The sequence below is a fragment of the Opisthocomus hoazin genome, chromosome 1, assembly GCF_030867145.1.
Source record: "Opisthocomus hoazin isolate bOpiHoa1 chromosome 1, bOpiHoa1.hap1, whole genome shotgun sequence".
Taxonomy (NCBI): domain Eukaryota; kingdom Metazoa; phylum Chordata; class Aves; order Opisthocomiformes; family Opisthocomidae; genus Opisthocomus; species Opisthocomus hoazin.
Genome location: NC_134414.1, coordinates 77,527,276 through 77,554,986, shown reverse-complemented (window position 1 = coordinate 77,554,986; position 27,711 = coordinate 77,527,276). Strand labels below are relative to the sequence as shown.

The 27,711-nt window shown below is 38.6% G+C and overlaps 1 protein-coding gene across 1 annotated transcript in view; it reads right to left on the bottom strand.

Annotated features, from left to right (window-relative positions):
* MGAT4A (alpha-1,3-mannosyl-glycoprotein 4-beta-N-acetylglucosaminyltransferase A) overlaps nucleotides 1-27,711 on the bottom strand; it is an 87,014-nt gene that overhangs the window by 7,015 nt on the left and 52,288 nt on the right. Inside the window, exons 8-14 of the mRNA XM_075426960.1 lie at nucleotides 27,067-27,142; nucleotides 25,504-25,618; nucleotides 16,755-16,885; nucleotides 16,001-16,108; nucleotides 15,404-15,597; nucleotides 2,430-2,508; nucleotides 64-130 (exon numbers count right to left, since the gene is read on the bottom strand). Of these exons, the coding sequence (XP_075283075.1) occupies nucleotides 64-130; nucleotides 2,430-2,508; nucleotides 15,404-15,597; nucleotides 16,001-16,108; nucleotides 16,755-16,885; nucleotides 25,504-25,618; nucleotides 27,067-27,142 (770 nt within the window). The remainder of the gene's footprint in view (nucleotides 1-63; nucleotides 131-2,429; nucleotides 2,509-15,403; nucleotides 15,598-16,000; nucleotides 16,109-16,754; nucleotides 16,886-25,503; nucleotides 25,619-27,066; nucleotides 27,143-27,711) is intronic.

The following is a 27,711-nucleotide window of genomic DNA, read 5'->3' as shown; positions in this document are numbered from 1 at the left end:
TTAATAAAAATGTCTTAACTGTTGCAATAGTAATAATACACATTTCTTTCTACTGTGACATACCTATCCTGAAGTAACCATCATCTAAGCGTTTGTCTTTGGTTTCTTTGCTTAATACCAGTTCTTCATTCTAGAACAACAAAGCACAAATGAGATCATTTATTTTGACATATGACTTCGCTAGGGAAAGACAAATGTGTGTGCACTCGTGTTATATATTCAGCACCCATCTTTTCTGAATAATTATGAACCAGCCTAGAATAGTTATTTATAGCCTTGGACACGCCAGCAAAAAAAAGAAAAAGCAGCAGTGTTCCAGAACTGAACAGTATTTGGCTTCAAAGTAGAAAAAAATAAGTTTTTCAAGTGCCCCACGTAACTTACATGTTAACTGCCATGTGAACAGAATACGTATCAGGTACCGGCATCCACAGCAGAAGAAAAAAAAGAGGGCAGGATCTTGTCACCTTTTCATATGGTTGAACTAGAGATTTCTCTCAGGACAAATGAAACTTACAGCTTACGTTTTGATGTAAGACTTCGGGTGAGATGAAAAGCCATCAGACCAGTGAGTGAAGCATTGCAATTATCACTGTCTTACTAAAAAGGATGGGTATCAATAAGCTTCTTCAATAAGCAAGGAAAAACGAGATTGTAGACCAGAGCTTCAAAAACAGCTGGAAAATTACAACCAGAATCACATGAGTGGGGTGTCTGGTGTGTTTTTTTTTGTTGTTTTGGTTTTGTTTTTTTTTCTCTTTTTTTGAGTCCCAGACAAATCCAGTCTGGAGGCACTCTAGTTTCTAAGGGTTGTTTTTTGTTTTGCTGAATTCTGCTTAGAGAGGATCAGTGTCAAAGTACCTGAATGGGCTTCCAGCTCTACTGAAGTCCATGGCGGAGAAATCACTCCCTCAGGACAGTACCTATCATTCTGAAAGCTGCTGTCCTCATATTGGTGACATTTTGTGCTGACACCAATGTCTTAGGAATGGGCCAGATGCAGAATTTCCTGTTTACCTTTCCACAAATTGTGTCAATAGCAAGGGAAACTCAGCAGCTTTCCTTCCTTAAGGGATGCTCCAGTTTATCGGACCTTTCACAGCTAAGTGTAGCCAAAAAAGAGATGATCGATGCACATTTTTTCTCACTAATCTTGGGCATTCTTGTGGTATCTCAGGCCCAAATGAAGTGAGGGCTGCTGCTGTTTCTTGTGGTTGAATGTATTTCCAAAGGTCTTGAGAAACATAACCCATAAATCTTATGATATAATATCCCACATATTGTGTTGTATAATTAGAATCCAACTGACAAACTTCTTTTAAGAGGTGACGGTGTTGGGTGGTCAGAAATCCCTATTTTTGCTCACTCCCAGGAAGGCAGACTGCAAGAATGGAGAAGTAAACGCCTCCTCCACGATCATTCAGGGTTTTTTTGTTTTTTTTTCTTTTTTGTTTGTTTGTTTTGTTTTTTGGGGGGTTTTGGGGTTTTTTTTTGTTTGCTTGTTTGTTTGTTTGTTTTAATAAGTCCCCTCTCTGGAAGTGTTCAAGGCTGGATGGGGCTTTGAGCAACCTGGCCTAGTGGAAGGTGTCCCTGCCCATGGCACAGGGGTTGGAACCAGATGGTCTATAAGGTCCCTTCCAACCCAAACCGTTCTGTGAGTCTATGAAAGCAGAACAAAAAGAAAAAAGAAGAACAGATTCAGCATATGGTAATTTAGCTACAGATTTCAAGATACCTAAGCCAGGCATATGGGAGAAGACAGAAATACTTTGCTATTTTAATACTACATAAAATAAACTTGTCTGAAGTAACATTTTAATCCTCTGACAGAGTTTGGTTAACTATAATATCTAATTGAAGAAATAGAACCCATACCATCTAGCTTCAAGCAAGAATATACTTTAGATAGAGTGATGCCCTCCTGAGATTAAACTCAGACTGCTTTATGGAAAAAAACCCAAAACAAAACAGTAATCAGGAGAAAGGAACACATTCAGTTTAAGCATTCAGATATTTCAAGATCTAGTAAGGTTTGGATGTGTGTCAATTCCTGAACTAAGACTTTTTTACTATGTCAAAAAGCAGATTGACTTCACTTTCCCATTTTCCAAAACAAACAGGAGAGGGAAGATTGGTTATTTTTTTGTTTTACATAGTAGCAGCAAACTGGAAGAAAATGAGCTTGTTTCCCTCCAAATTACGAACAGCACTTGTAGTGACTGCACTCTGAATGAGCATCTGAATAGTTACAATAGTTTTCTGTTAATAGATTCAATTAAAAAAAAAAAGTGAGAGTATCAGAGCATCATGATCCTACAGCCAAAAAAAGATCCATTCATGTCTCACTCACCCTGTTAAAAAAGTCAATAAAATCAGGAGGTTTTGTTGTTATACTATAATGGAGAAGACAAAAATCAATAAATTAATACCTGAAAAGGCAAAACTTCCACAGTTGTGTTTAGAAGTATGTCTCCTGGATGCTCTGGATTGCCACTGTGAAACAAGTACCTATAAATGAAAAGGGAAAAATAAAACAGTCTACATACATCAGTCAGAATTAGCTAAATTACCATTTTACATGTTAATAGTCACATTACAGATGTTACAATAATAAATGTAACTTTTATACTGGACCTACATCAGCTGCTGATAAGAAACAAAAGATGGTTTCATACAGAATCACAGAATGTTAGGGGTTGGAAGGGACCTCTGGGGTCATCTAGTCCAACCCCCTTGCTGAAGCAGGGTCACCCAGAGCAGGCTGCACAGGACCTTGTCCAGGAGGGTTTTGAATATCTCCAGAGAAGGAGAATCCACAACCCCTCTGGGCAACCTGTTCCAGTGCTCCATCACCCTCAGAATGAAGAAGTTCTTCCTCATGTTCAGATGGAACTTCTTATGCTTCAGTTTGTGCCCATTGCCCCTTGTCCTGTTGCTGAGCATCACTGAAAAGAGTCTGGCCCCATCCTCCTGACTCCCACCCTTAAGATATTTATAGGCATTTATAAGGTCCCCTCTCAGCCTTCTCTTCTTCAGGCTTCACAAGCTCAGCTCCCTCAGCCTTTCCTCGTAGGAGAGATGCTCCAGTCCCCTCATCATCTTTGTAGACCTCCGCTGGACTCTCTCCAGTAGCTCCTCATCTGCCATAACTACCATAACTGAGAGGGCTAAAGTTTTGCATTTTATAAAGAGTCGTTGGGCAATACTTTTCTTAGAAAGGCAGTTTCCATAATCTGGTCTTGACAGATTGCATATACACAGTGATCAACACTGCAGCCGTGCCTGCCTGGCGTGTCCTGGCATCGCCTCCAGAAACAGGAGCCCTGCCTTCCCTCAGCCTCTCCCCATCGCTCTCCACCACGCGCCACCCCCTCCTTGTGCCCACAGGATGAACTCTGGAGATCCGTTCTGAACCACTTCTGGGAACTTATCCAAGGCAACAATTTGCCATGCCAGTTTTCCCCAAGATCAGCTCTCCACTCCAGTTCAGTACAAAGTCTCATTCATGACTGTGCCAGGAAATCCCAACCCATATCCACACCCTTAACATTACCTGAATTCAAACTTCTATTCCAAAGACAATTTTTTTTTCAAACAAAAGCATATGGTTTTGACATGTATACACATAGAGAAAAGGACCTTTTTTTAAAAAAATCTGTACAAAGTCCCTGTTACCCTCATTCAGTTGTGCATTTAATGAAATTTCTTTTTTTTTTTTTTTTTTAAATGGGACAGAGTAAATGTGTTTAAAACTGTAGCAAAACCATCCCTACACTTGTCAAGCAGTGAAGTGCAAATGTTCGAATTTTAGCTGCCCACTCTCAAACAGCTTTTGCAGTACTATGTATGTGTAGATAATGTTACAAAACACGGTTTAATACCCCTTTCTTTACATATAACACAAAGTTCGTATTTTCTTGAACAGATATGACGTAAACAAGTAATATTTTTTACCGCTAGGTGGTATCAATGCTTGAAAAACTGTTAATTTCTTACATTTTTTTTTAGTGGAACACAGAGTTTATTCAGATTACTGTCAAAAACTACCTAGATGCCACTTTTAACAAGCCTATTTTACTTTTAATATGTTTAAATGAATATGTAAAAATCTATCAACACATTTCAAGCCTTTCTTCAATTAGAACTTGGTGAAATTAACAGTAAGCACCATCTTCGACATTAAATACATCACCAGCCAGGGACAAAATTAGTTCAGAAATTATCACTTGATTAAAATTACAAACATTAGCTCAATTTGCAATTTATTAAGACATAATTGCAGATGTAAATTCCAGTTTGTCTTTATCTAATATGTCTGAAGCTAGGTAAGTACTCACCATTAATCCGTACTCCATAGCTACAAGACAAGAAGTAGAAGAGAACAGAGCTCTCTGACCCTGACTTAGAAATGTCTGTGATCCCAGAATGATAGAAGAAATTTACAAAAATACACACATATATATAACATTTCTTTTATCAAGGCTCAGAAAAAGAGGAAAACCACACGATCAGCTATGAGAAAGCTACATAGATTTCTGTTGCACTGGTTTCAGCAGAACTGCACACATTAAACTGCAAAACAAAACTGGATTCAGTAAGCTTCAGCACTTCATGTCCTTGAAGAAAAATAGTTTCCCCACTGTAGGTTAATGTAAAGGTTAGTCAATTCTAAAGTACACAAGCTATCTAAAAAAGCCACAGTTCTTCCAAGAAAAATCTTGTGACTTTTTCTAAACTTTAGTGACATCCAAAATCCCCCAAAGACCTAATTATCCATTCTAGGAAATGCCTTTATTGTATGTTTCAGTAATAAGCAAACCAAAACTCTCGGCAAAGCTGACCAGAAGAGGACTAAAAGTATATTCTGCTGTGTTCTGACCTAGCAGACCTAACTCGCCACCCTTTAGTCTCTCAGATATCCTAATCATTACTGGGAATTTTTCTCATGAAAACACCAAAAATTCTAAGGAGACATTTAAAAATGCAAGTGGATCAAATACTCGCATCTAAGGTGCTGCCATCAAACGCCCCAACCAAACCACAGACACAGTGCATTTCCTTAGTGCTTGCTAGTTCACAGATCTTGTTTCTGAGAAGACACACCTAAAAACCCAGAAAGAAACTCCTGGTGATCTGTGATCACTGCGCTCCCAATGAACGATAATGGGTTTAGAAGCTTGGGTGGGTTGTTTTTTTTTGGGGGGGGGGGGGGGGGGGGGGATTGGGACGGGACACGGGGACACGACACACATACACAGACAGGCAGAGAGTAAGTGGTGGGTGGGTTTTTTTTGTTGGGGCAGTATTTATTTATCTGGGTTTTGTTTGTTTTTAAAAACAACCCTGCAACCATACAGCCATAGCCAACCATGTCTCCTACTGTGCTATCGACTTCTGAAACTGAAGTGCGTTTTCCTCCCCTCAGCAGTTAATCTGATTTCCAGATTTCCATAGTATGTTTTCTATAACTATCTGTCTACCCATTTGCACATGCATACACAACATACGCATGTGTCGCATCTTCTTTAAAATAATGTTTAGAAAAAAGGGATTTTTATATCTGAGCCTTGCTTGAAACCTTGACAGATAACACCTACCTAGAAAGTTACACAGATTAAAACCAGAAGTATGAATATACATACACAGTTCACATCTATGATCACTCTTTTGCTTAGAAATAAAATATACAAATTTAATTATTTTAAATAAAAATTAATTTTCATATAAGCAGATATTCTACAGGTCCTAAAAGAAGTGTCGTTAGCTGTTCTTTTGTAAAACCTGCCTCCCTGACACATTGATTAATCACAAGATTTCCAGGTTTTCAGACTATGAAAGATTTTTCTGGATACAGTGACTGAAAGACAGGGACATAGTTGTGCTTTTGAATAACTTGTTCTGACACCTGTCCTGGTATTTACAGGTGACAGTCCATGTAAACACTAAAAAGATGTTTGTTTGTTTGTTTGTTTTTTCCCTCCTAGCTAACTGACATTTTTCTTAGGATGGAATCACTACGATATTCTTATCCATCTGCTGCTTAAACATAACACCTTCTGAACCGTTCTTTCAAAATCAAAATTCTGAAAGCCATAGACCTCTAAATATAGTAATTCCAAACAAACACAAATACACCTAAAGTTAAAAGTTACTACCATTACCTTATGGAATATTAATTTATAGCTTTTTTCATTAAAAAGTATAAACATGGACACATTTGGACATTCCTGATGGAAGTAATCAGAGAAAAGTAACTCTAACTTACAGCTGGTAAATGAAATACTGATGTATCTGAACCTTAGTGAACCTTTTCCTCTAGCAGTGTCTTTTTAAAGTCACAGCTCAAAGATGATAACTACCTACTGTAGATATTCAAGAACAGAGACATCCTCCCCTCTCCCAGAAGGTACTAAATGTATGAACTAACTTGCATACATTCTTGCATACCTGACCTCAGTGTAGCATGAGGGTAACAGAGGATGCTAAACATTAACACCTTACGTGGCATAAAAAATTACACAAAATTTCAAGAGCACCGAAGCCTTAAAAAACCCAAATAACAAACAAGGTGGAGCAAAGTCAAATTTGCAAAGATAACTTCAGGTTTCATATTCAGTAACTTGAGTATTTATCCAAATTGACGGTTTGACTTCTTGCCATGGAGCAAGATATACCTATAAAATCAAGCCAACTGGAGGGAAAAGAAAAAAAAGAAACCAAATAAGCTGAAACGAATATTCATACACATCATAACTCATGAAGGGAGGGGAGGGCAGGGCAGAAACATGATTAACACACTGACGAAAGGCATTAGCTTGCCAATGCAGTTAGCTATTATGGTACTTTAAAAGCCTTACACTCAGATTCAGAACTCCACCAGCAGTGAGCACCTGGAAAGATGCTCATCTTTTGTAACATCCCCCAAAAGATGTGTATAAATTCATATAAATATTACTAATCTGCACTGTTAGCTTTAATATTCTTCTTTGAATAGCTAAACTTTTCCATCTTCCAGCACTAATGCATCACTTGTACTTTCAAAAAAAAAAAAAATCCAAACTACACACACCTCTTCACCCTGCCCCTACTTTGTTTATGAAGGGAACATATCTTTCTTTTTCCCCTCACATCAAAGCATATTTAGGCCTAGAAAACTGTTATTCTATCACCTAATTTGTTATCTTTTAGGCATTAAAAGCTGTCTTACTGTCTTTTATGTTTTATTTGAATAAATAATAGTGCAAACAATATCTTTATATATATATATATATATACAGGGTGATTCTACACATCATCTGTTTTGTTGAGCAACTAAAAATTGGAACAGAACACACAGTAACATTATCAGTCAATTATGGCAGCTTTGTAAAAGGAAATAATATACAAAAAAGTCTTTACAAAGCACAATTCACATCCACTGTCGATATATTTGGGTTTTCTTTTGAAGCAAAGAAAAGAGTTATCTCACTTGATGCTAAACACAAATATTCTAAGAATGTATTTATGAACGCAAGCCTTTGTGCACTGTAAACATCAGGAATCAAATCCACTTCTCTACATAGCCTCCTCACGTCTCCTTTTAGCAATCTGATATATTCTAGTATATCCCATTTTCAGAAAAGGAAAAGGAGTAGGATGGCAGAGAAAAAATGTTTCCTTCCACGTTTGAGCAAATTATCCATAGCAACATGCAGCATAACCGTTTTTAATTCTGCACAACATGAATTTCTATAAAAGCAACATTCACTCAGCAGATTTTTGGCTCTCTGCAGATGCCGTCATCCACTGCAAGAGTTATTATTCACCAGTTCTATCCAGTATTTTTGATCACTGGATGCAAATGTGGTAAAAGAAACCTAATCTACTTCCTCTCTGTCATTTTTCCACAATCCTCATTATGAAATGTTATTTTACTGTCACTAGAAACTGGTATTCACCATGCGTTATTGCCTCGTGCAAAACACATATGGAAGCTGAATAATTTCTTTTCCCTCTCTCAAGCTCAATTTTTTCTATCCTTTATGCCTCTAACCCACTCGTCTGCAAAAATTGCTTATACTTCCACAAAAAAGCTTAATTCCTCAAGTCTGTATACACACCCAGCAAGCACTCACAATAGGTAAACAATCTAATGGGAGCTTTTCTATCTTGTTGTTACAGTTCCTGATTTGGAAAAAAAAGAAAAAACCCAGCACCCATAACACCCCATTCAATGCTACGCAAAACGCCTGGTAAGATCTCATTTCCTCTGCCAAAATCAGCCAGCCCAGCTGTCCATATGCAAACTGGGCTGCACAGCTGAGAACTGCAAAAGGATGAATTCTCCATTTTTACAGAAATGCCGAACCAGCACACCGAAAGGGGAGAACTTTCTCATGTTTGTCAAAGGACTATAAAGTAGCCTGACTGAAGAAGTGATGGAGGGGATCACAGAATCACAGAATGGTAGGGGTTGGAAGGGACCTCTGGGGTCATCTAGTCCAATGCCCCTGCCAAAGCAGGGTCACCTACAGCAGGCTGCACAGGACCTTGTCCAGGCGGGTCTTGAATATCTCCAGAGAAGGAGACTCCACAGCCTCCCTGGGCAGCCTGTTCCAGGGCTCCGTCACCCTCAGAGGGAAGAAGTTCTTCCTCATATTCAGATGGAACTTCTTATGCTTCAGTTTGTGCCCATTGCCCCTTGTCCTGTCGCTGGGCACTACTGGAAAGAGTTTGGCCCCATCCTCCTGACACCCACCCTTCAGATATTTGTAAGCATGTATTAGGTCCCCTCGCAGCCTTCTCTTCTTCAGGCTTCACAAGCCCAGCTCCCTCAGCCTTTCCTCGTAGGAGAGATGCTCCAGTCCCCTCATCATCCTCGTAGCCCTCCGCTGGGAGTGGTCTGAGTCTTTTTTTATCCAACAGACATCTATGAAACTAATTCTCTCACACCACTTTAAAAGTAAATCTTTTGATAAGGCTACCCGTAACATTTCATAACTTTCTTCAGCTGAGCAATATGTGTAGAAGGCACTTAGCTGGGTAAGAAAGTCTCCGCATTCCCAGGTCCACTCTTGCCTTCTGTTTCCCAGTGAGAACCATGAGACCAGCTTTCTAAACCTGCTCTGTGCTCTCTGGAGCATACACACATCAACTGTACTAGAAAAGGGTTTGGCGTTAAATTCATGTTAACTATTTTTAATGTTTAGTTTGGGACACGGTTTGTTTTTTTTGGTGTTTCATGGTTGGGGTTCTTTTTGCTTGTTTGGGTTCTTTCGTTTTGTTGTTTGTTTGTTTTTAAAGGGAGGAGCAGTGCTCTGCCCTGAAATCTCTGCTCTTCTCTTTAAGGAACATACTTATTTTTCCACCACATCAATACTAGTTAAAAGGCCCTTCTGTTTTTTTGCAGGTTATTTCTGCTGAATTTTTAATCCAGTGAAATATAGAAAGGCTTTGGGGTTTTTTTTATTTTGTTTGTTTTTTTATTTGTTTTGGGTTTCTTTAATATTTGTGTGTGTGCAGTTAAACATTCTTTTTTCCCCCCAGCTTAATTGTCCAGAAGCACAGATAATAACTCCACTCAGTTTTCTTCAACATAGGCATTAGCTACCATTTGAGATGCACTTGGGTATGAGACCTCGTCACAGGCTTGCAAGATGCAATTCTGACATCTCTGAGACTCAAGCCCTTCTGGAAATCAGGTGAAGTATTTTAGGGTATCTCAAGTGGCATCAGACATCTAATGTTTAGGCAACAGCATTAAGCCTCTAAGATTTCTGACTTAGAACCGTAAGCCCAGGAACACTGCCAAACACACAAATCTTGAATATTAGTGCTATTAAGGAGGAAGCAGCATGTCCTTGGCTCAGGCAACTCTTTTCTTCTGTCTCTGATCCATAGTTTGGGGTTTTTTTCCCCTTTTCATAAGAAGTTCTTGCCTCATTGTTATGGGCAGAGTTCCATGCCTGGAGCAAACAGCATCAGCGGCTGGGAGCCTGCCTGCCAAATCCCCTCTGCCAATGCAGTCATTTGAGGATGTTCTGCTCATTACTGCAGAAGCTTATGTAAACACAGTAACCAAAGTCCTCAAATTCTCTTTTTTATATACACTAAATATATTATCTCAGCTGAAATATACTGACAAACACCAAAACATTTAAAATAATAAATTAAGAGACTTTCAAATATTTCCTATCAACTGATGCTACCATTAAAGCTTAATAAAACGAAGGTGTTGTTAAACTTCAATAATCTATGTTATCTTTAGAATCAGAACAAAGATTATTTCTAAATCATACACTCAGTGTTTGTGTACGCGCATGTGTTTCTTCAGCTAAAATCGCCCAAGAAAGGTTGAATGTATTGCACTGTGCTGAAGGAGAGTTTCTACACTGAACAGTGATTATGACCAAAGAACAGTTTATACATCAGTCAAGTTACAGCTGTATTAATCTAAAACCCAAACAATTCTGCAGTTCCCTAGGTTTTAAGTGGTTGTTACTGCAAAAGCAAATGATGAGAAAGTTCCACTTCACTGCCAGTTTTGCAATGCTGTTAGAAAGTCCTTTTCTCCCTTGTAATGCATTTGATCTTGTGTATTTCTACTCATGGGAGGACCTGCATCCCGTAAGACAGATAATTAACTACATTTTGGATACATACATGACCAACTGCTATGATACTTTATTTTTAGTAACTTTGTTCTACTTAAGAAAAAAAAAAAACCCTTTTAAGTTTTCACTGCTAGAGAACCTGGTTGAAAAGCTGTGTTTATTTTCCTTTACAAAGAAGTGGTAGTAATAACAGGCAAGCAATTGTCACTTTTTATGCAGGTATTTTTCAGCACTGTCATAATTTCAAAGCAGACAAAGTAATGTATATGTTTAGTTACCAGAAGCCTGTCAAGATATTCTTCATACTCAATACATTGATTTTCTAGCTCAAATAGTCAAATATCTATTTCTTGCATGAGTGGGAATTCTACGCTGTGAGAAGATGCCACAGGAAATATGTGTGAGGTTAACATCACACATTCCCTGGTATTCCAGGGTCGACAACGTGAAAAATTGGATGATTAGTCTCAAATACTGCACATCCAGTACCTATGCCAACATCAGAACACAAAATAAACAAAATCTACAAGTTGGTTTGTCAAAGAATTAAGATTTCAGTTTAAAGCTGAAATTCCAGACTGCAAGTTCCACTTCATAAAATCACTTTATTAACAATCAATGTCACATTGGGATGACTACGCAATAACTTGTTAAAAGAACACCACAACTGTGGGGCAACTACAGAGTTAAAAGTAGTGTTAGGAGGGAAGAAAAAATAAACAAAAACTGAAAACCAAACACAGCCCCCCCAACAAACTCTGCTAATCCTTTTGAAAATATTCAGAGTAACACTACCAAGCAGTTACATACAAGAAAGAATGAGCCTCATATTATAAAAACATAAAGCAAATTTAGATATGTATATACTAGTGAGGTTGGGGTGGGTTTTTGGTTTTTTTGGTGGGTGTTTTTTTTCCTTCCCACAGTATAAAATACATCCTTGTCATTGCCTGAAGGTTTTTTTTTTTTTAAATAAAGATCAACATTTGAAAGCAATTTATACTGAAACAAACATGAAGTCCGATTTATAAATATCCATTCTGAATTCCTACTGCAGAAAAGCTGACAAGTGTAACCACAATCTAATCAAAACAGCCATACATTATGTGCTTCCAAGGGCTTCCTTGATGTAATTAGTGCACATCTTCTTTAAAAACAGTATCTGATTTGTGTCAATCGCATCTATGGGGAGAACTCAAACTTAGACAGTCAAAAAAAAGAGATGGTTATGATGATGATAGACAGCAGCATCACTTAGGTGCTTCAATGGAATGTCTTTCTGGTATGTGTTTTGTTTTGTTTTTAAACCAGGATCACATTCAAAATTTATTACGTCTGTTCAAGATTCACCACTAATCCACCAATATTTCAGAGCTTCCTACATGTCAAAAAATCCTCAAGCAAAGTAACATCTAAAGTCAAAAACTCTTCACAATGAGCTGCTCAGGCACAACAATGCTCACTGACACTGCTGAAGAAAAACTAGTAAAGAAAAGAAGTATCTTGAATCTCTTATTTGTAGTGAGGAAAATTAATTTACATTCAGTACTAACATTAAAGTAGTAATAATGTATGCTTCATAAAGAAACTTTAAAATATAACTGTCAGTTTTAATAATGAAATGTCTGCTTGGAACAGCAGCGTATATATCAAAATAGCAAAGGAGATTTCAATTATATAACAACCTAAGGGAACAGAAATTCAGTATTTCTTATTTTTACAATGTAGGCTGTTTTGAGCATTTAAAGAACAGCTCATACATGCATTTTAAAAAAAACCACAACAAACCAACACCAAACCACCACAACTTCAATGCTGCTGTGCAATTTGTTTTTAAGAGAAAAGTCAGTGGATCTACTTTTATTCTCAAGGATATGCTGCTGAAAGAGAGGTATGTATCATCTTATTATTGCAAAAATAAGAATGAGATCCTAGCTTACTATTAAGGGACGTCAGTGTTGTGGCTGGATATCTTTCGCTTGGAAAAAAACCACAGTGATTCAGCACAAGAGCAAATGAACATCAGACAACTTCAGTTTACACATTCCTGGTTTCCAGGTGTGGTTTAGAACAAGCACATCTATTTCACTGTTCAATAATCAGCAGGAATCTGCCAACGAGGTCTTGCACAAAATACCCACAAATGTTACTCACACTGAGCTCAGTAAAGAGAGCTCAGTTATCATTCTAATCTGTTAAGAGACACTTGCCAGTATTATCCCTAACAATATTCTCAGATCTCAGAAATGAAAAATTTGAAGACTTCATGAAAGCTAATGACTGAACTGCTGTGCTCAACAGAAAATTTAAATTCAGTTCAGCAAAACTTTTTGCATGGAAAAATAAACCATAGGAACAAGTTAGTGCTCTGTCACAGTGTAACAGACCTGCCATTCATTCATTCAGAGTTGTGCTAAATATTTCCATTAAAAAAACTTGTTTCTCAAGAATTTATTATGGGAGTTATTAAGCAGCTACACCTCAAACTGACTTGGCAGACAAAATTTTCCGCAAATTCAAAGAGCTTTTCTACTACTTCAAAAAAGAAGAAGAAAGGAAAAACCTGTTGCATCCCTTCACAAACAGAAGATGGCTTTCAAAAGTGTATTTTCTACTCTTAATTCCCATAGTCAGATATATCTCCCCACCAGGTAAGTTTTCCTAATGCTCAGTCCGTTTTCCCCTTTCTGTGTTTCAACTCACAAGTCACGGTTTTATTTTTGACTGCCTTGGTAAGCATCTTTGAAATATCAGGAAACATCATTTCTCCACTTAACCTTCACCTACCAGAATCTCCTACTCCTGAAGTTAAGCAGACAAACAAAAACAAGTCCCCAACAATTTGGAATTACAACATCAGTAGCCCTAATGAGCCAATAACTTTAGAAAGGCCAAATACTGCATTTTTGAGGACACTGTGGCAATAGAAGCTAAAATGGCTTACAAAGACAGGTCAAGCAATGTTGAACTGAAGTCTGAACAGGCAGCATCATTCTAATGGGTGCACTTCCTTTGAGGAAGCAACGGAATACAAGACGTTCCTTTTTTTCTAAAACTAAAATGCATTTCTTCAATAAACAGAAATCACAACAACAACAAAATTGTCTTATCATCCTCTACTGCTGGGACTGTTCTTAACACAGCAGGCATACGTTTAGGCCTATCTACAATTTTCCAGGGCACAATAATGAACACTATCTTCCCACCTTTTGCACAGATAATTAGTAATTACTCATTCCCCTAATTCCATCAACAAAGTAATACATATCCAGAAATATTTTCTCAGACCTGTGCATGCCATTTTTTAAACAACACTGCAGACCTATGACACTTGCTAGCAATGCTTTCCAAAATTGCCGTTGTGCATTTGACTCATCCTAATCCACCCAAGCTCAACATTTGCTGCTTACAGTGACCCTATTCCTAACATAGATGCACAGAATTCTTTTTAAAAAAACACACAAAACAAACACACAAATTGGACAGCGTTTGCTTCATAACTTTGAAAAGGAAAATTTGATCAAAATGAAATCAATGAATTCACACATCTGAGTTCAAAAATATGTATTTTTTAAACTATTGGCACAGGATAAAAAGAGATTCTGCCTTTAATCCAAGGAGGTATGGCAAGTCATACTCCTCAACACATGCATCTTGAAAAGCTGACCAGGAAAGTCTTCTAAAACATAGCAACCAACTGAAAGAGTAATTTGACATCTCAAATGACAAACTTTAGTTTCACAGGTCAGACTAGTTTGGAACAACATAGTAACAAGGAAACTATTGATCCTCACTGCTGTGCTAAACCAAGGTGAAGACTTAGCCTTTGATTATGTACCACTGCACAGAAGTTGACTAATTGGATTCAGTTCAGGACTGCAAAAAGGACTGCTTCACAAGAAAAGCATCCAGTCAAACTGATCCACAGAAATTTGCTCTACCAGACTGTAGGTACTGGCCTCAAAAGAACACATAAGGTATGTGGAGAAAGGAGGAAAGCAATCCTCTAACATAGCAACATTTAAACAGACACTAAATAAACAATTTATTTTATAAGTCTTGAACTACTATGTTGGCAAGACAGTAAAAAGCAAAGCAGCAAAGGAGTCTTGGTAAAACTAAGGATGACTATACTCTAAAGCGCAAACTCGATTATCCTTATTTAATCTGACTAGCAGCTAAAAAGAAGTCACCTTTAGTTGTCTAACAAATCACGGATATTTGTAATTCAAGTGCAAACACCCCCCTCCCCCATATTTTTTGTCACATTTTCATTTTTTTAAATGGGTCAACTTCAAGTCTTTAGCAGGGTGACTTTTTTCAAGCCCTAAAGCTACACCTAAAACACATTACCCTTCAGAGTTCCCAGCTTTCAGGTCTGGGGACATCGTGATATGCTCCAGCAAGATTTCTGATCTGGACAATCAAGCGACCAAGGCTGCAGGGCACAACATACTGTACCACACACCATGTTGTACAATTGCTCTGTAATTAGAAGCAGACCAACCAAATACATATAGAATCAAATTGGCTTCTTTTAAATTCTCTTATGAACTGCCACAGAAGCACTGGTTTTGAACTGCATTTATCAAAAAGGCCCCAGATAGAACGAAGAAAAAAAAAAAAAAAGACAAAATTTACAGTAGTCAAAGAATCAGAGGGAAGACACTAATGATCATAGTTTCAGCTGAAGCCCAAAGACTCTAAGTCATTTCACTTTAGTTTATAATGACAGCCCCAAATTCTATCTTCAAGCATTCTTGGCGAACAAGCAGCTTTAGATACGAGACCAAAGGCAAATAATTACTAACCTTTCCACATTGACTGGCTTGTCAAATTTAAATAGAATATAATCCCCAGCAACTGGTGTGACAGCCCAGAAAAAATCTTCCCCTACGTAGGTTTTTTCTAGCGTATGCCCTTGGTAGACTTTTAGAGATGTCGAAACCTCTGCAGGTGGATTCACATGGATTTTATGCAGTAGTGGTTTCAGGAAGTCTTTATCCTAATTGCAAGAAAGACAAACATCATGCTGGTCAGATAACCTGTTTTATTATGTTCTTTTCCCAAGTGGTAACACTTAAAACAAACACTTCCATAAAACAGAAAATGAATGCATTACTCAGTTTTGAGCGTACCAGATCTTGCACTGTTTAATAAGATGAACATGCCCTTAAAGTAAAAAAAATTGAAAAAATATCCCCTAGCAAAAATCCACAAAAATAAGTTGAGATTAAACACTTCTACTTGATAGTAACCAGCTGAAATCAAATTTCATTCCAATTGGTGTAATATACAACATGCTTGAAAACGCCAGACAACAAGACAATGCCTGTTTTTTCAAAGGCTACGAAGTTTTTCATTTAATCATCCTGCTCTGGAAAGGAAGGAAAATTTTGGCTACTAACTGTGAGCTTCTGGATCTTCCCTGCTAGAGAGGAGTGGAGGCCAACATGCTGGAAAAGAGAAGGCCTGAAGCGTATCCGCAGGTTAGATTTCTGTCGATCACAATGTTTCTGAAAGGGGGGTGGGGAGTGGTTTAAAAGAAAAAAAAAAAAAAAAAAATCACATTAGTAAAACCAACACAAGGCTGCTGAGTTTTTACTGCAAGCTTGTGATGTTACATGAACCAAAAAGACTCAACAAGAACCCAGACCTATTTATCCAGTTGTTCTTGTTTTCATTCCAGAAATCTACCAAGACTGCTGTGCAAATATAACACTGTTCAAGGTTCTTGCACAGAACCTGATTATTCAGTCTTTCAGCAAGGGCGCTAACTGAGAAATGAAGGACCAAAATGCAGCTTATTCCCCATTCGGAACCTTCTCCATGACTGCTGTCCAAGCAGTGGCATTCTGTGGAGCCTCAGTGGCGGTTACGTGAATCAGTTTATTTTAGGACTGCTACACAGAGAAACTAACTAGACTTTTGCTTTTCATCTTACTGTATCCACGTCCAAAATCTGAAACAATAACAGTTATAACAACTCTGAGAACTGTCTCTCTAAAGTTCTTTCTGAAACTAAAACCTTGGTAGGGAGAAAGACTCTTTCAGGATGTGCAGTAACCATAATACACGGTATGCTAGCCTGCAGCTCACCAAAATCAACTCGTTCACTATGATGAAAACATTTTAGAAAATTTATAACAAAAACAAACTTACAGCATCTTTCTCAGGGTTACACACTTTCACCCAGAGGATATGGTCCAGAAGCCAATCAATAGGTTTCTCCTTATAAAACATAAATATGAACTCTACAATAAGAGTGATATCTGGAGACTGGAACATTTTACCTGTGACGACATTAAGAATAACTGGAGTTATTTCAGATTAACGATAGCATTGTGTTTTGAAATCAGTGAGACAATAGATGGTAAGTTTGAGCCAAGACAAGATATGTTAGCAATGAACAACTTGAAATACCAATGTTATTAAAAGCTCCATAACTTTCAAAACTATGCAAAACTAAATAAAACAACTAATCAAACAAGAACTCATTGTAATATATCTTAGTGCTATCAAAGTATTCAATGTATACTACAACACAGTCTCCTTAAGAACAGAAATTGTCAGTCTGCAAAAATAGAGAAAGAAGAGTTATGGATTCATGACTATTATTCTCCATGCCACGCGTAAGCTCCAAGCATCTCAGAGAAGGAGCTGTCACAAGGGTTATCTGCCTGGTCACACAATTTCAGCTTTTGCAGGTACAAAAAGCAGAGATGGAACATCTACCACTAAACTCCAGATCCTTCTCCGTAGAAAATCAAAGGGAAAGAAGGAAGCTACTAGAACGTAACCAGAGAGAACACAACTTAGAAGAGAGATATCAGCAGACTGGAGCAGCAACCGGAGTATTTTCTGAAATGCACAGGCCATCAGCAAACTGATGCTGAGGGCATTTCCAACTAGCCACACTCAAAGCAGTCAGCCGTCTAGTAGTACGCCTAAGCCCCCTTCCACAAACAAAAACTGCAGAACTTGTTTGCCAAGTACTGCCATGACTTCAGGGCTTCCAAGACAGCATAATGCTTGGTCAAGTAGAGATCGACTTCTGGGTGGCACTGTGCCGTGGCAAAAGAAGGAAAGCTACTGTTGATGAAGAAAGTCTATTTACTATCAACAAAAGCAACGTTTTACGTAGTTGTGGAATACACTTCATTGCCAGTACAGGTGTCTGAAGAGAAAGGTGGCCAATACACTGGGCTATTTTGTTAAACTGAATGCAGCACTTAAGAAAGGTGCCTTGTATGAAGACATCGCCACCAGGAGCAGTGTAACTGGGAGTGGGGCAGTCCAAGGCTGAGGACAGACTGACAACAAGTGCTTGTAATAGGGACTAAGTGCTAGATAAGCTCCCAAAGGCAGTTCCAGATTTGAGAGCAGATTCAGAAAACATCACCAGGTTTGCAGATGAAGTCTGACTCAACTTTGCTGGGCTACAATGGAGGCGGCAAGGGAGAAAGATATTACAGGACAATGAATCTCTTAGGAGGACGCTGGCTGAAGTGATTCAGTTCTGCAGATGGTGCTGACGTGGGTAGTGTTGACAGAGACGCAGGGGCTCTTGGGGCACGTGTACATTGCTGGATCAGAATCCAACAGAAGCTCTTCTCCAATGCAATTCTTCTGTCTGTCTACACTTGGGAGTTCTGTATAACACACTAAGACACAGCACTTTGGCATGTGAAATGTTTTTTTCCCCACTTGTAATCTATGAGGCCTTCATAGGCTTTTTAAATAACAAGTTCCACAAGTGGCAGAGATCCTAATACTTTCTCCTTGTACATTTAGGAAGAACAGCTGGAGTATACATTAAGAACAGGTTCCTCTCTGAGGTGGCAAAAACACCTCCCACACTCATCAGAAAATGGTATTTGGTTCTCATCTATAAGAGGACAACGCTCTTTGGAAAGGCCACTAAGGAGCTGTATAAGCCAGTCTGGATGGCAAACAAATAGGGAAAAACGTTTTGTATGAAGCTTAGAAACTACCAGCAGTGTAGCACTTCTCTTGAGCTGGTGGCTGAGTGGAAATGAAGTGGTGCAAGCAGTCTACCCTGTTGAGCCTTTAAAGAGGATGTTCGCATTTATATAAACAGAAGAGAGGATATACCTGAAGAATTACCCTGAACCAGTACTACACAAAAGGCAGAAAGTTATCCAGTCTTAAGTGATTAGGAACATATATTTCCACTGTGAATGTGCATGTGGACTATAATTCAGAGACAGACATTCAGTTACTTCTCTTTCTTTTGAGGCTCACTGAAGTCTGTAATTCATAGATGATTATTGCAAGGCAGCATAAAAAAACCCCAAGGAGCTGGGAGTTCAAATCCCTGTTGTAACAGGGATGGAAAATTTCTCTACTGAAACAGGTGACTGAGCCTGGCACATTCTACAATATCTCAGAGTAGATATAGAATGCCAGGCTGTTCACTTACATATATTAGCAACAAGGATATTTTTAAGGGAAACCATCAAAATTGCAGGGACCCTGTTATGTGTGCTCTGACACTGCCAGGTATCAGACACTTAGATGTGGAGATTTGCTTTGAGGATGCCAGGATCTCGAATTGCAAGATCCATTATTTTCTCAAAAAGAGGAGATCACCTGAAGGGGCATGTCCGTTCCAGAAAACAGGTCTGATGTGATCTCATTCCCTTATGACTTGTATGAAATTGGGTAAGAACATAGCCTTTGAAATAATACTTATTTTGGAACGCTGAGATGAGTTTGGAGGGGTCTGAGCGAGGCTATATCATGATGTAGCGCAATAAATATGCAAGAAGCATCTGACAAAAGTCTCAAATATTTCAGCTGTTGGAATGATGCTATATTCATAAAGCAGACCATTCACATAGTGGGTGCAGAAGTAAATGTGGTAAGATGTTAACTGACCTGATATTGCTAAATCAAAGTTGTCCCTTACAAAAACATTTAATTTGGCTGTTTATAAAGCAAAAATGTTGACACCACTCATGTCTGTTGCAATGAGGTCCTCAAACAGGCATTTCCACTTCAAAATACTCTGTAACTAAAATCTGAATCTCCCACTAAACAAAGGACAATTCCTACTAAACTAGGGACAGCTGCAAAGCTTTCTTCTTTAAAGACATAAGGAAGATGCTATGATTTTTTATTAGTATATTGTTACTATTTACATGCTATATTGTTGTCATTGTTTAATGTTATTTGTGGAAGTAAATATTTAAAAATGGGTAGGAAACAATCATATGATTTGTACAATGTTGTTTAAAATATTCATGCAGAATAACAGCTCTTTCAGCTTGTCACATTTCCAACTAAATGGGCTCCCAATTTTTCTGGTGATTCATCTCTGCCTACTGCTTTCAATGGCATAGGGCAGGAGAAGAGAAAAATATGAGAAACCCTAATCAAACACCAGCTGAAAAATGGGACTTATCAGATGTTTCTGGGAAGTTTATGGGACTGAAACCATCATTTCTAGATGACACCTGCTGAGGTAGTCTGTCAGTCACACCTGCTTCCATAGCAAGTGGACCTTTCCATGTGGTGTCAGAAAGATGCACAATACCATGCGACTCAGAAGACAAAAACATCCCCACGTTATTGCTCCAGTCTCAACGGAAGCAGACTACAGAAGAGAAAGTTTATCCTCTTCCAGGAAGTACACACAGTCATGCTGCTCTGGAATCCTTTTCTTCTTCTACCCAAGGACAGAGCAATTGAACCACACTGTACATTTTTTCCATTGACTAGCTCATCTTCTGAAGAGCACAAGGATTACAGTCTTCAGTTGTCATCTATGGTGAAAAGACACCCACAGACAACGTCACTTAAAACCTGAATGTTAAGGTACAGGATCCTTACCTATAATTAAATAAGCAGAGAACAAAACTGAAGGTAAGAGTAGGAGTTTACTCTTTTCCCTAATTTAAGTTATTCCCATTTTACCTAAAATAGAAACAGGATATCAACAAATTATTTACTTCCATATGGCAAACTTGTATAGGCCCAGAGGCACTTTCCTCTTGGCCTAGACTGGCATACTACTGTCAAGTATGTGGTCAACCACCCGTGACACTGGGAATAATCTAGTTAACATAGCTATGTCACATGACGCACCAGGAAAAAAAACCCAAACCAAAGCCAAACAAAAAAACCTCTGATACAGCCAACTGCAACTAATCATAATATGCTAGGTAAACATCAGCTGGGTGTACCTGCACTAGCATCTTCAGACCCAACTGGTCCCTCTACATTATACCGCCCTGCATTGTGGAAGGGTTCAAAAGTGCAGGCGAAGCCTTCTCACTTTAATTTGTAATGATCACTGGAGCGAAGATGAGCAGGCAACACCCTGTTCCTGACACAAGCCCTTGCCTCCATTCAGTAACAAAGGACAGACACTCACACACTATTGCCAAAATGCTGTCTCTACCTTCCACACTCAGCTTGGCACAGCTTCGCCCCAGCTCCTTAACCTTCATTGTAAGGGGCAGGATCCCTCATCTGTCATTTCGGTCTCAGGACACCACTAGCACAGCACAGCAGTACTGCCATGGATCAATGTCCCCCTTTTCTCCCCAAGAACACTCTTCCCACACCAGCTCAAAAAAAGGTCTCTGCAGTGAAGCCCCTGGTAAAACAGGTCTTCAAAGCTCTAGACCCCTGATTGTCCACAGCTACTCCTTGTGATGGAAAGCAGCCCAGTACAACTCCTACTTCACAGACCAGACACCCCAGCCCCTCCGAACCCAAACCAGCCAAGCCCTTGCCTAGCCTCTCCTGAGTGAGGGTAGCAGTGCTTCCCCAGGGCACAGCCACAGCCCGAGAACAAGCAGCAGCATTTGCCAAGGTCCTGCAGTCCTGTGATCTCTCATGCAGCTGCAGATGAGGAAAGTGCTGTGAGCAATGAAGCCATTGAGATACCATCCAAATCCAGCCTACAGATCACCCACTGGCCATCCCCGGTATGCAGTCAAAAATCATCAAGCCAAAGAGACCTAAGCAAAAACTGCAGTCAACACGCACTGCCTCAAACCAAAGACAATGTGAAAGAACTGCAACAATGGCTCATCCCACACCATGTTCATTCACTCAGTACAGTGCATGGGAACAGATATAAATCAAGGAGCCTCTGCTGGCAAAATTTCAGAGGTTTCAGATTCTGTGTGCATACAACCTACCCTTGGAAAAAAACTTCAAAATCCAAAAGAATTAAGACTTAAAGGTAAAATCTTGCTCCATAAATTCCTAGAGATTTACAAAATGTGGAAGACTTTCTCCATATTATTCATCTATATCGATACAAGTGAGAGCCAGGAGTGAAAAAAAAAGCAAGCTGTGGAACATTTTCTGCTATTTACTGTGCCCTGCCAAGATTTCTATGATTTTCAGTCTATTTAAATGCTATCCTTAGTGAACGGTTGTAGTCCTCTCACTATTTTGTTGGCAAGTACAAGACATACAAAATGAAAAACTTTGTTTTCTACAGTTCTCTGAACTGCAAATATCCAAATAATTCATTTTCATTGTTCCACATAATCATCATTAAATGTATTCAGTCTACACCAACAATAGTTTTATACCTGCAAGCGCATACTCTAACTATAGTTGAAGTCTTTCAATGCTTCCCCTGTTAATAATATGCAAATTACTGGCATTAAAACCAGAACATCTTTGAAGTTATTTAAATCTCAAATATTTGACTTGATCTTCTCTTCCCCAAACTTCAACTATGTGGACAGCTTGAGTAATACTGTAATCAGAAAAACTTAAAATAATCAGAACAACAAGCCTTAAAACATCAGAGTGCAGTAAGATTCAGAGGAACTGTGTAAGACAACCAAAAGGTTGATTTCAGACCGCTCCATTAAAAGTTTGTGACAGCTGGCATTACACCTACAGTGCAGAGCATTGCAGATCCTCTGGAAAACACTTCAGCTCACAGGCAGTTGGAAGACAAATCAATATTTCTCATAAAAAGCTAGTAGGACTTTCCTATGTTGTGTCAAGTACCGCAGTGCAAACCAGAATCCAGAAGAGCAAAAGATGTATCTCCTTCCACAGAGCTTCTTAGGGAAACAGCATACGTCTCACCCATTATTTATTAGATACTTGACAGCACTTAAGACTGTGCTTTCAGTATTAAAAAAAACCCAAAGGAAGCAACTTCTGCTCTGTGGCAGAGGTGACAGAATTCTATAATCCTGCTGTCAGCCTAAATAGCTGCATTTGTCACTTCCTCATGCAGTACTTGCATAAATTAGATTTTCAGTTCAGAAATACACTATGGCAAAAAAACATTTTTACCTAGCGAACTTGCACGCTGATCAAAGTTTCTAACAGCTTACAGTGAATCAGCCACACCTCTCTTTTTTAGAGATTATTTCTAAATCAGTAGCATTTAGGCAATAAAGTGCTCTACTTTCTTTCTTAGGCACCTACACATAAAACTCATCCCCAGTTACAAACAACTGCTTTTGCTCTTCTCCATAGCTATCCACATTACCAAATTACCATAGTATCAATCTGCCTCAAGATCCATAAAGGGATAGCAGAGATGAGGCAAATCTACATTACTTGCATAAAATTTCTATGCAATATATGGTTATAGCACACCATTGTGTCTCAAAGCCAGAAGTTTTAGTCACTTTCATGAATACTAATTTATCTCTCAGAACTTAAAAGCAGGGTAAGTAGCTAAATTGGGAGAAAAAAAATCTAATTTAATTTTCTAGGTAGAAAAGCAACATTAAGATGTGTAGCTATAGCTAAATGCATCTGAAAATCTACCGATATCATCTAATTAAAAGGAAGCAAGCAAATATGATACCAGGAACAAAGAACAGGGAGGCAAGCAGCAGGAGCTAACAACTAAATTTAACTATTTTCAGAGCCTACACAAAAAAAAATACAGATAGTATAGAAAAACAACATTTTAAAATTTTTATTTTAACAAATATGGTGATTAAGCCAAATTTCAGTATTAAGAACTATCTACCCACCCCTTCTGGCTTAGACACTGTGCCCTCTACAGCTGCTCTGAGAACAGAAAGGGGGTGTGAAATACATAAATAATAAGTTACCTTAAATACATCTGCATGGGGTAGACCTTGCACGTCCTAAATTGTAAGTTGTTTTTTTGCCCATTTTGACATGTCAGTCTTACAAACCACCAATTTGTAAGCAAGTACACTCTACTAATAAATTAAGCAAATGTAGAATGAATGTAAATTACTTCCATAGACCAGGAACTTCACACAGAATTTACATTTAAAGTGCAATTAGAACTGGAGCTAAAACTCTAACCCCAATTAAGCTCACAATTTAAGTTTAACCGTTCAACAGTAGAAACAAAGCCTAATCAGATGCTAGTATTCAACCAGTCTCTGCAGCTGCAGAATCACAGAGAGTTGCAAGGGGCTCCCCAACAGAAGAGACAAGTCTATTTAGGGCAAGAGCTCCAGTAAATTATTTAAATGCTTGTTTCTCTGTGATAGGCAGTTCCATCTCCTGTTTCTCCCTTCCACCTCTGAGGCCACAAAACCAATCCGTCCCACAGCTATGTCAGCAACAGTCCATCTCTGTTGGCAGCCCAAAGCAGCCAAGCAGATCGGTTATGTGGTGGCCAGATAGACAAGGAGACTTCCCTCTGCCTGTTTCCTCTCCTCTCCATTGTTTCTGCAGGTTAGACTGACAGGCAAATGTACGAAGTACCATTTTGTACCCTAACATAGCATGTTTAAAAGATAATTACTGTCTTCCTTTCTAACTCAGTGAACCTTGGAGACCCTGAAAGTCTGGGAACTATTGCCTCGGCAGCACACCTGATGCTGAGCTGGGAGCAAGACAGTACTTGCCATCGCCACAGTCCCAACATTCTCAGTTCTCCATGCTACCGTTACGGGTCACTGAGCTAAAAACTACGCTGTTCTCTAGAAAGTAGATCCAAAGTAAAAACAAGAGAACAACAAGAATTTCCAAGAGAGTGCCAGAACTCAGGACTGCACCTTATCTGTTACATGGAGGATTTTCTTCCTGTTGTGAGCTCAACTTACAGCCTTTGCATTGGAATCGTTTGTGTTGATTACATACAGGAACCTCCACTGTCTGACTTAGCTTTTGATTTTTCCTCGCATGTCTCCAGCTTAGTGCTTTTAAACAGATCATGACACATCACTGCAGTAATGAAATAACCTTTTGATTTGTAAAATCCCTTCAAAACTTCTCTTTCATCGCTTTTCTGTTAAGTCTAGTACCTCTCAATAAGAAACACATTAGCGTAAAAGCAAAGAACCATAAAATAATTTCAACAGCACCCTGGTAGTCAATCCACAACAGTCCAAGATGCTGCATTAGCTTCTCTCACTGTTGATTGCAAACGACAGACTCGAACGACACCCAAGAAGGAGCAGACTGTCATAGCTTCTCCTTGATGGAGTAGAAAGGTGGAACAGGCTTTGCAATCAGGACATACTGATGCCTGCTAATTCTTGGAATTTTTGGCACAAACACCAATGAAGTTGTTTTAGGTGGAGTTACTTTTAATGCTTTTTTCTTTTACTTCAGTTGGTTGTGTTTTAATGACATATGTTTTAATGGTAGCTAAATTCAAAATAAGTCATTCCTTGCAGTTTGACAGTTAGTATTTTCATAAATTAATTAACTTTTGGCTACAAATATGCCCTCTTTTCCAACAGTGAGTTTGCCTCAGTTATACAAAAGTGTATGAAACAACTGGAAAAAAAAAAAAACCAAACCACAAACCACAAGTTAAACCAGAGTTCCTAAAAAAGCCCATGAATTTCTACTTCTTGTTCTGTTTCCAGTACAAAGAAGATAGCTTTGAAGTCAGATCACTATTAATTCAGTGTGAGGATTAATGCGTTCTTTTGAACTACTAAAGTGAACATTTTCTTACCAATGAAACCCAGCTGAGAAAATTCTAGAATCATCCAATCTTCAGAAGCAAGCTGAAGCGCAAAATTTTTTATTGTGCTGAAATAATTCTGCTTGACAACGATGTCATCTTCAAGCTAGAGGAAGGTAGCAGTGATAGTAACATAAATAAAAAAAAGCACCAGAAAAGCAATAGGAAAAAGCACAGCTAGGAAATACTGATTTATAATATATTGCTAACACATAGCCATATATTTCTAACGCAAGCGCTGCTGTAAAACCTAGATATTATAGCCAAGAATAACTGTTGTAGGGATCACAGTCTGTCTATTTGTGGAAAAATAATCCAGAATCTTCCTGTAGTAAGAATCCACAAATGTACCTCAACTTATTACTTCAGAACACTGCTTTTCTAGCTTCTCTCCTCAGAGAAAAATCATCCATGAAATAATGTTAGACTAAGTGACATCATCAGTAGAACAAGTAGCATATTTGTATTATTTGTACGCAAACGTAACTGTTTACTCATGCACCTAACAGCACTGAAAGAATTTCTCCCCTGAAACAAGCAGCTAAGAGATACACTGTCTGCAGAGGCGGGATTCATTTCACCTGGCTTTAGCTGCCCAGCAGAAGAACAGGTGCATAGTCCAAACTCATCATCTAGTCTGGGCAGCAGAACCACAAACCTGTGGTACTACGATCCCTCTCATTAACAGTCAGCGCAGGCCACTGCTTTAAAGATCCTGCTTCTCCTGTCCTTTCCCCCAGTGCATTCACACTCTCCCCCTTGTGCTGGCACCAGTATTTGTGCATTTGCCCAGTTTCAAAAAGACTGTCTCCTGTCAATGGCTCTGCAGATTCCAGGAGAGCTGAGGCTCCAACAGCTCTCTGAGAGCAGTCAGCACAGCTCTGTGAAAACTAAATGAGATGAGTGGGTCTTCATACCCAAAGGACACAGCCCCAAAAATCTAAATAAAGATCATAAGTGCAGTTACCCACTAAATCTGCAATACCTGTAAGTAAGGCTTCTACTTCAAAGCAGCAAGATGCGATAGGAATAATTCTGAGCTAAATTAAATTTAGGAAGAATTGCTCAACTTTGTTCTTGAAAACCTCTTTAAAAAAAGAAAAAAGAAAACAAGTCTAGCAACACATTTAAAATGCATCCATACACAACAGTCACATTGAACTGATGCTGCACTTGCCTTCAAAAGAAAGTAAAAATGGATTTTAGCTCAATTTCTCCTCAAAACTACGCTGGTGGTTTTTGCCTAGGTGAATCAGCGGTAATTCATTTAGGGGACAAGGAAAAAAACAGTAGTTAAGCTTTCTGCATTCCTTCACTTTTTTTACTAAGCATCTTGAGATAAAATAAGTCGCATAGGACGAATTACTTTTTACTTCAGAGACAGTGTCCTCCACAAATTACTTCCTCATATACCACAACCTCCATACTTAATGCCCTCCCTTCACCTTTGGAATCGTTATCTCTTTTCTGTGTAGATCTTTCTGATATGTCCAACAGCATAATTTCTGGAGACTCGTTTGAAAACTTATCTCAATGCAAAGAAGAGAACTTTACCTGAATGTAATAAACCCCCTTCTTCTGGGCATACATCATAAGAAAACAATAATCCAAGTTCTGTTTTGTTCTCCATCTGAAATTAAATTAAAAGCTTAAGGATTATGAAAAAAAGTTATTTCAATACACACTGGCAATTCAGAGTAAATCTCACTCTGAAGAATGACGCATAGTAGCAAAATGTTAGGACAGCTGCTTTTGGCATTGTTCCCTCAGGAAATACTCTGTCTGAAAAAAAGGAACAAAGCTTTCACCTTATGCCTTAATGCAGACATAAAACTGGTTCAAACTTGAATCTGATTTTGTGAAAACTACTTGACATTTCACTAAAAAACACACATGCATTTTAAATGGTAATTCAGCAGGAATTACCAGGTTTTACACTGTATTTCAGGAAGAAAAACAGAAAAGTCCACATAGAGCAAAAAAGGTATATCAAATCTCAGTTGTCCTCCCAAAATTTAACACTAAATGAATTCAACTAAACACAGCCTTAGGCTCTGATCATCCACGGAACAACATGCGGATAGGAACGAGATGGATTCACAGAGCACTTTTAGCACCCCCACACTTTCAAGAATTACAGCAGGAAAACATTTCAAGAATTCACATCCCACTTGCCATTTCATAAACAAAAAAAGTGTG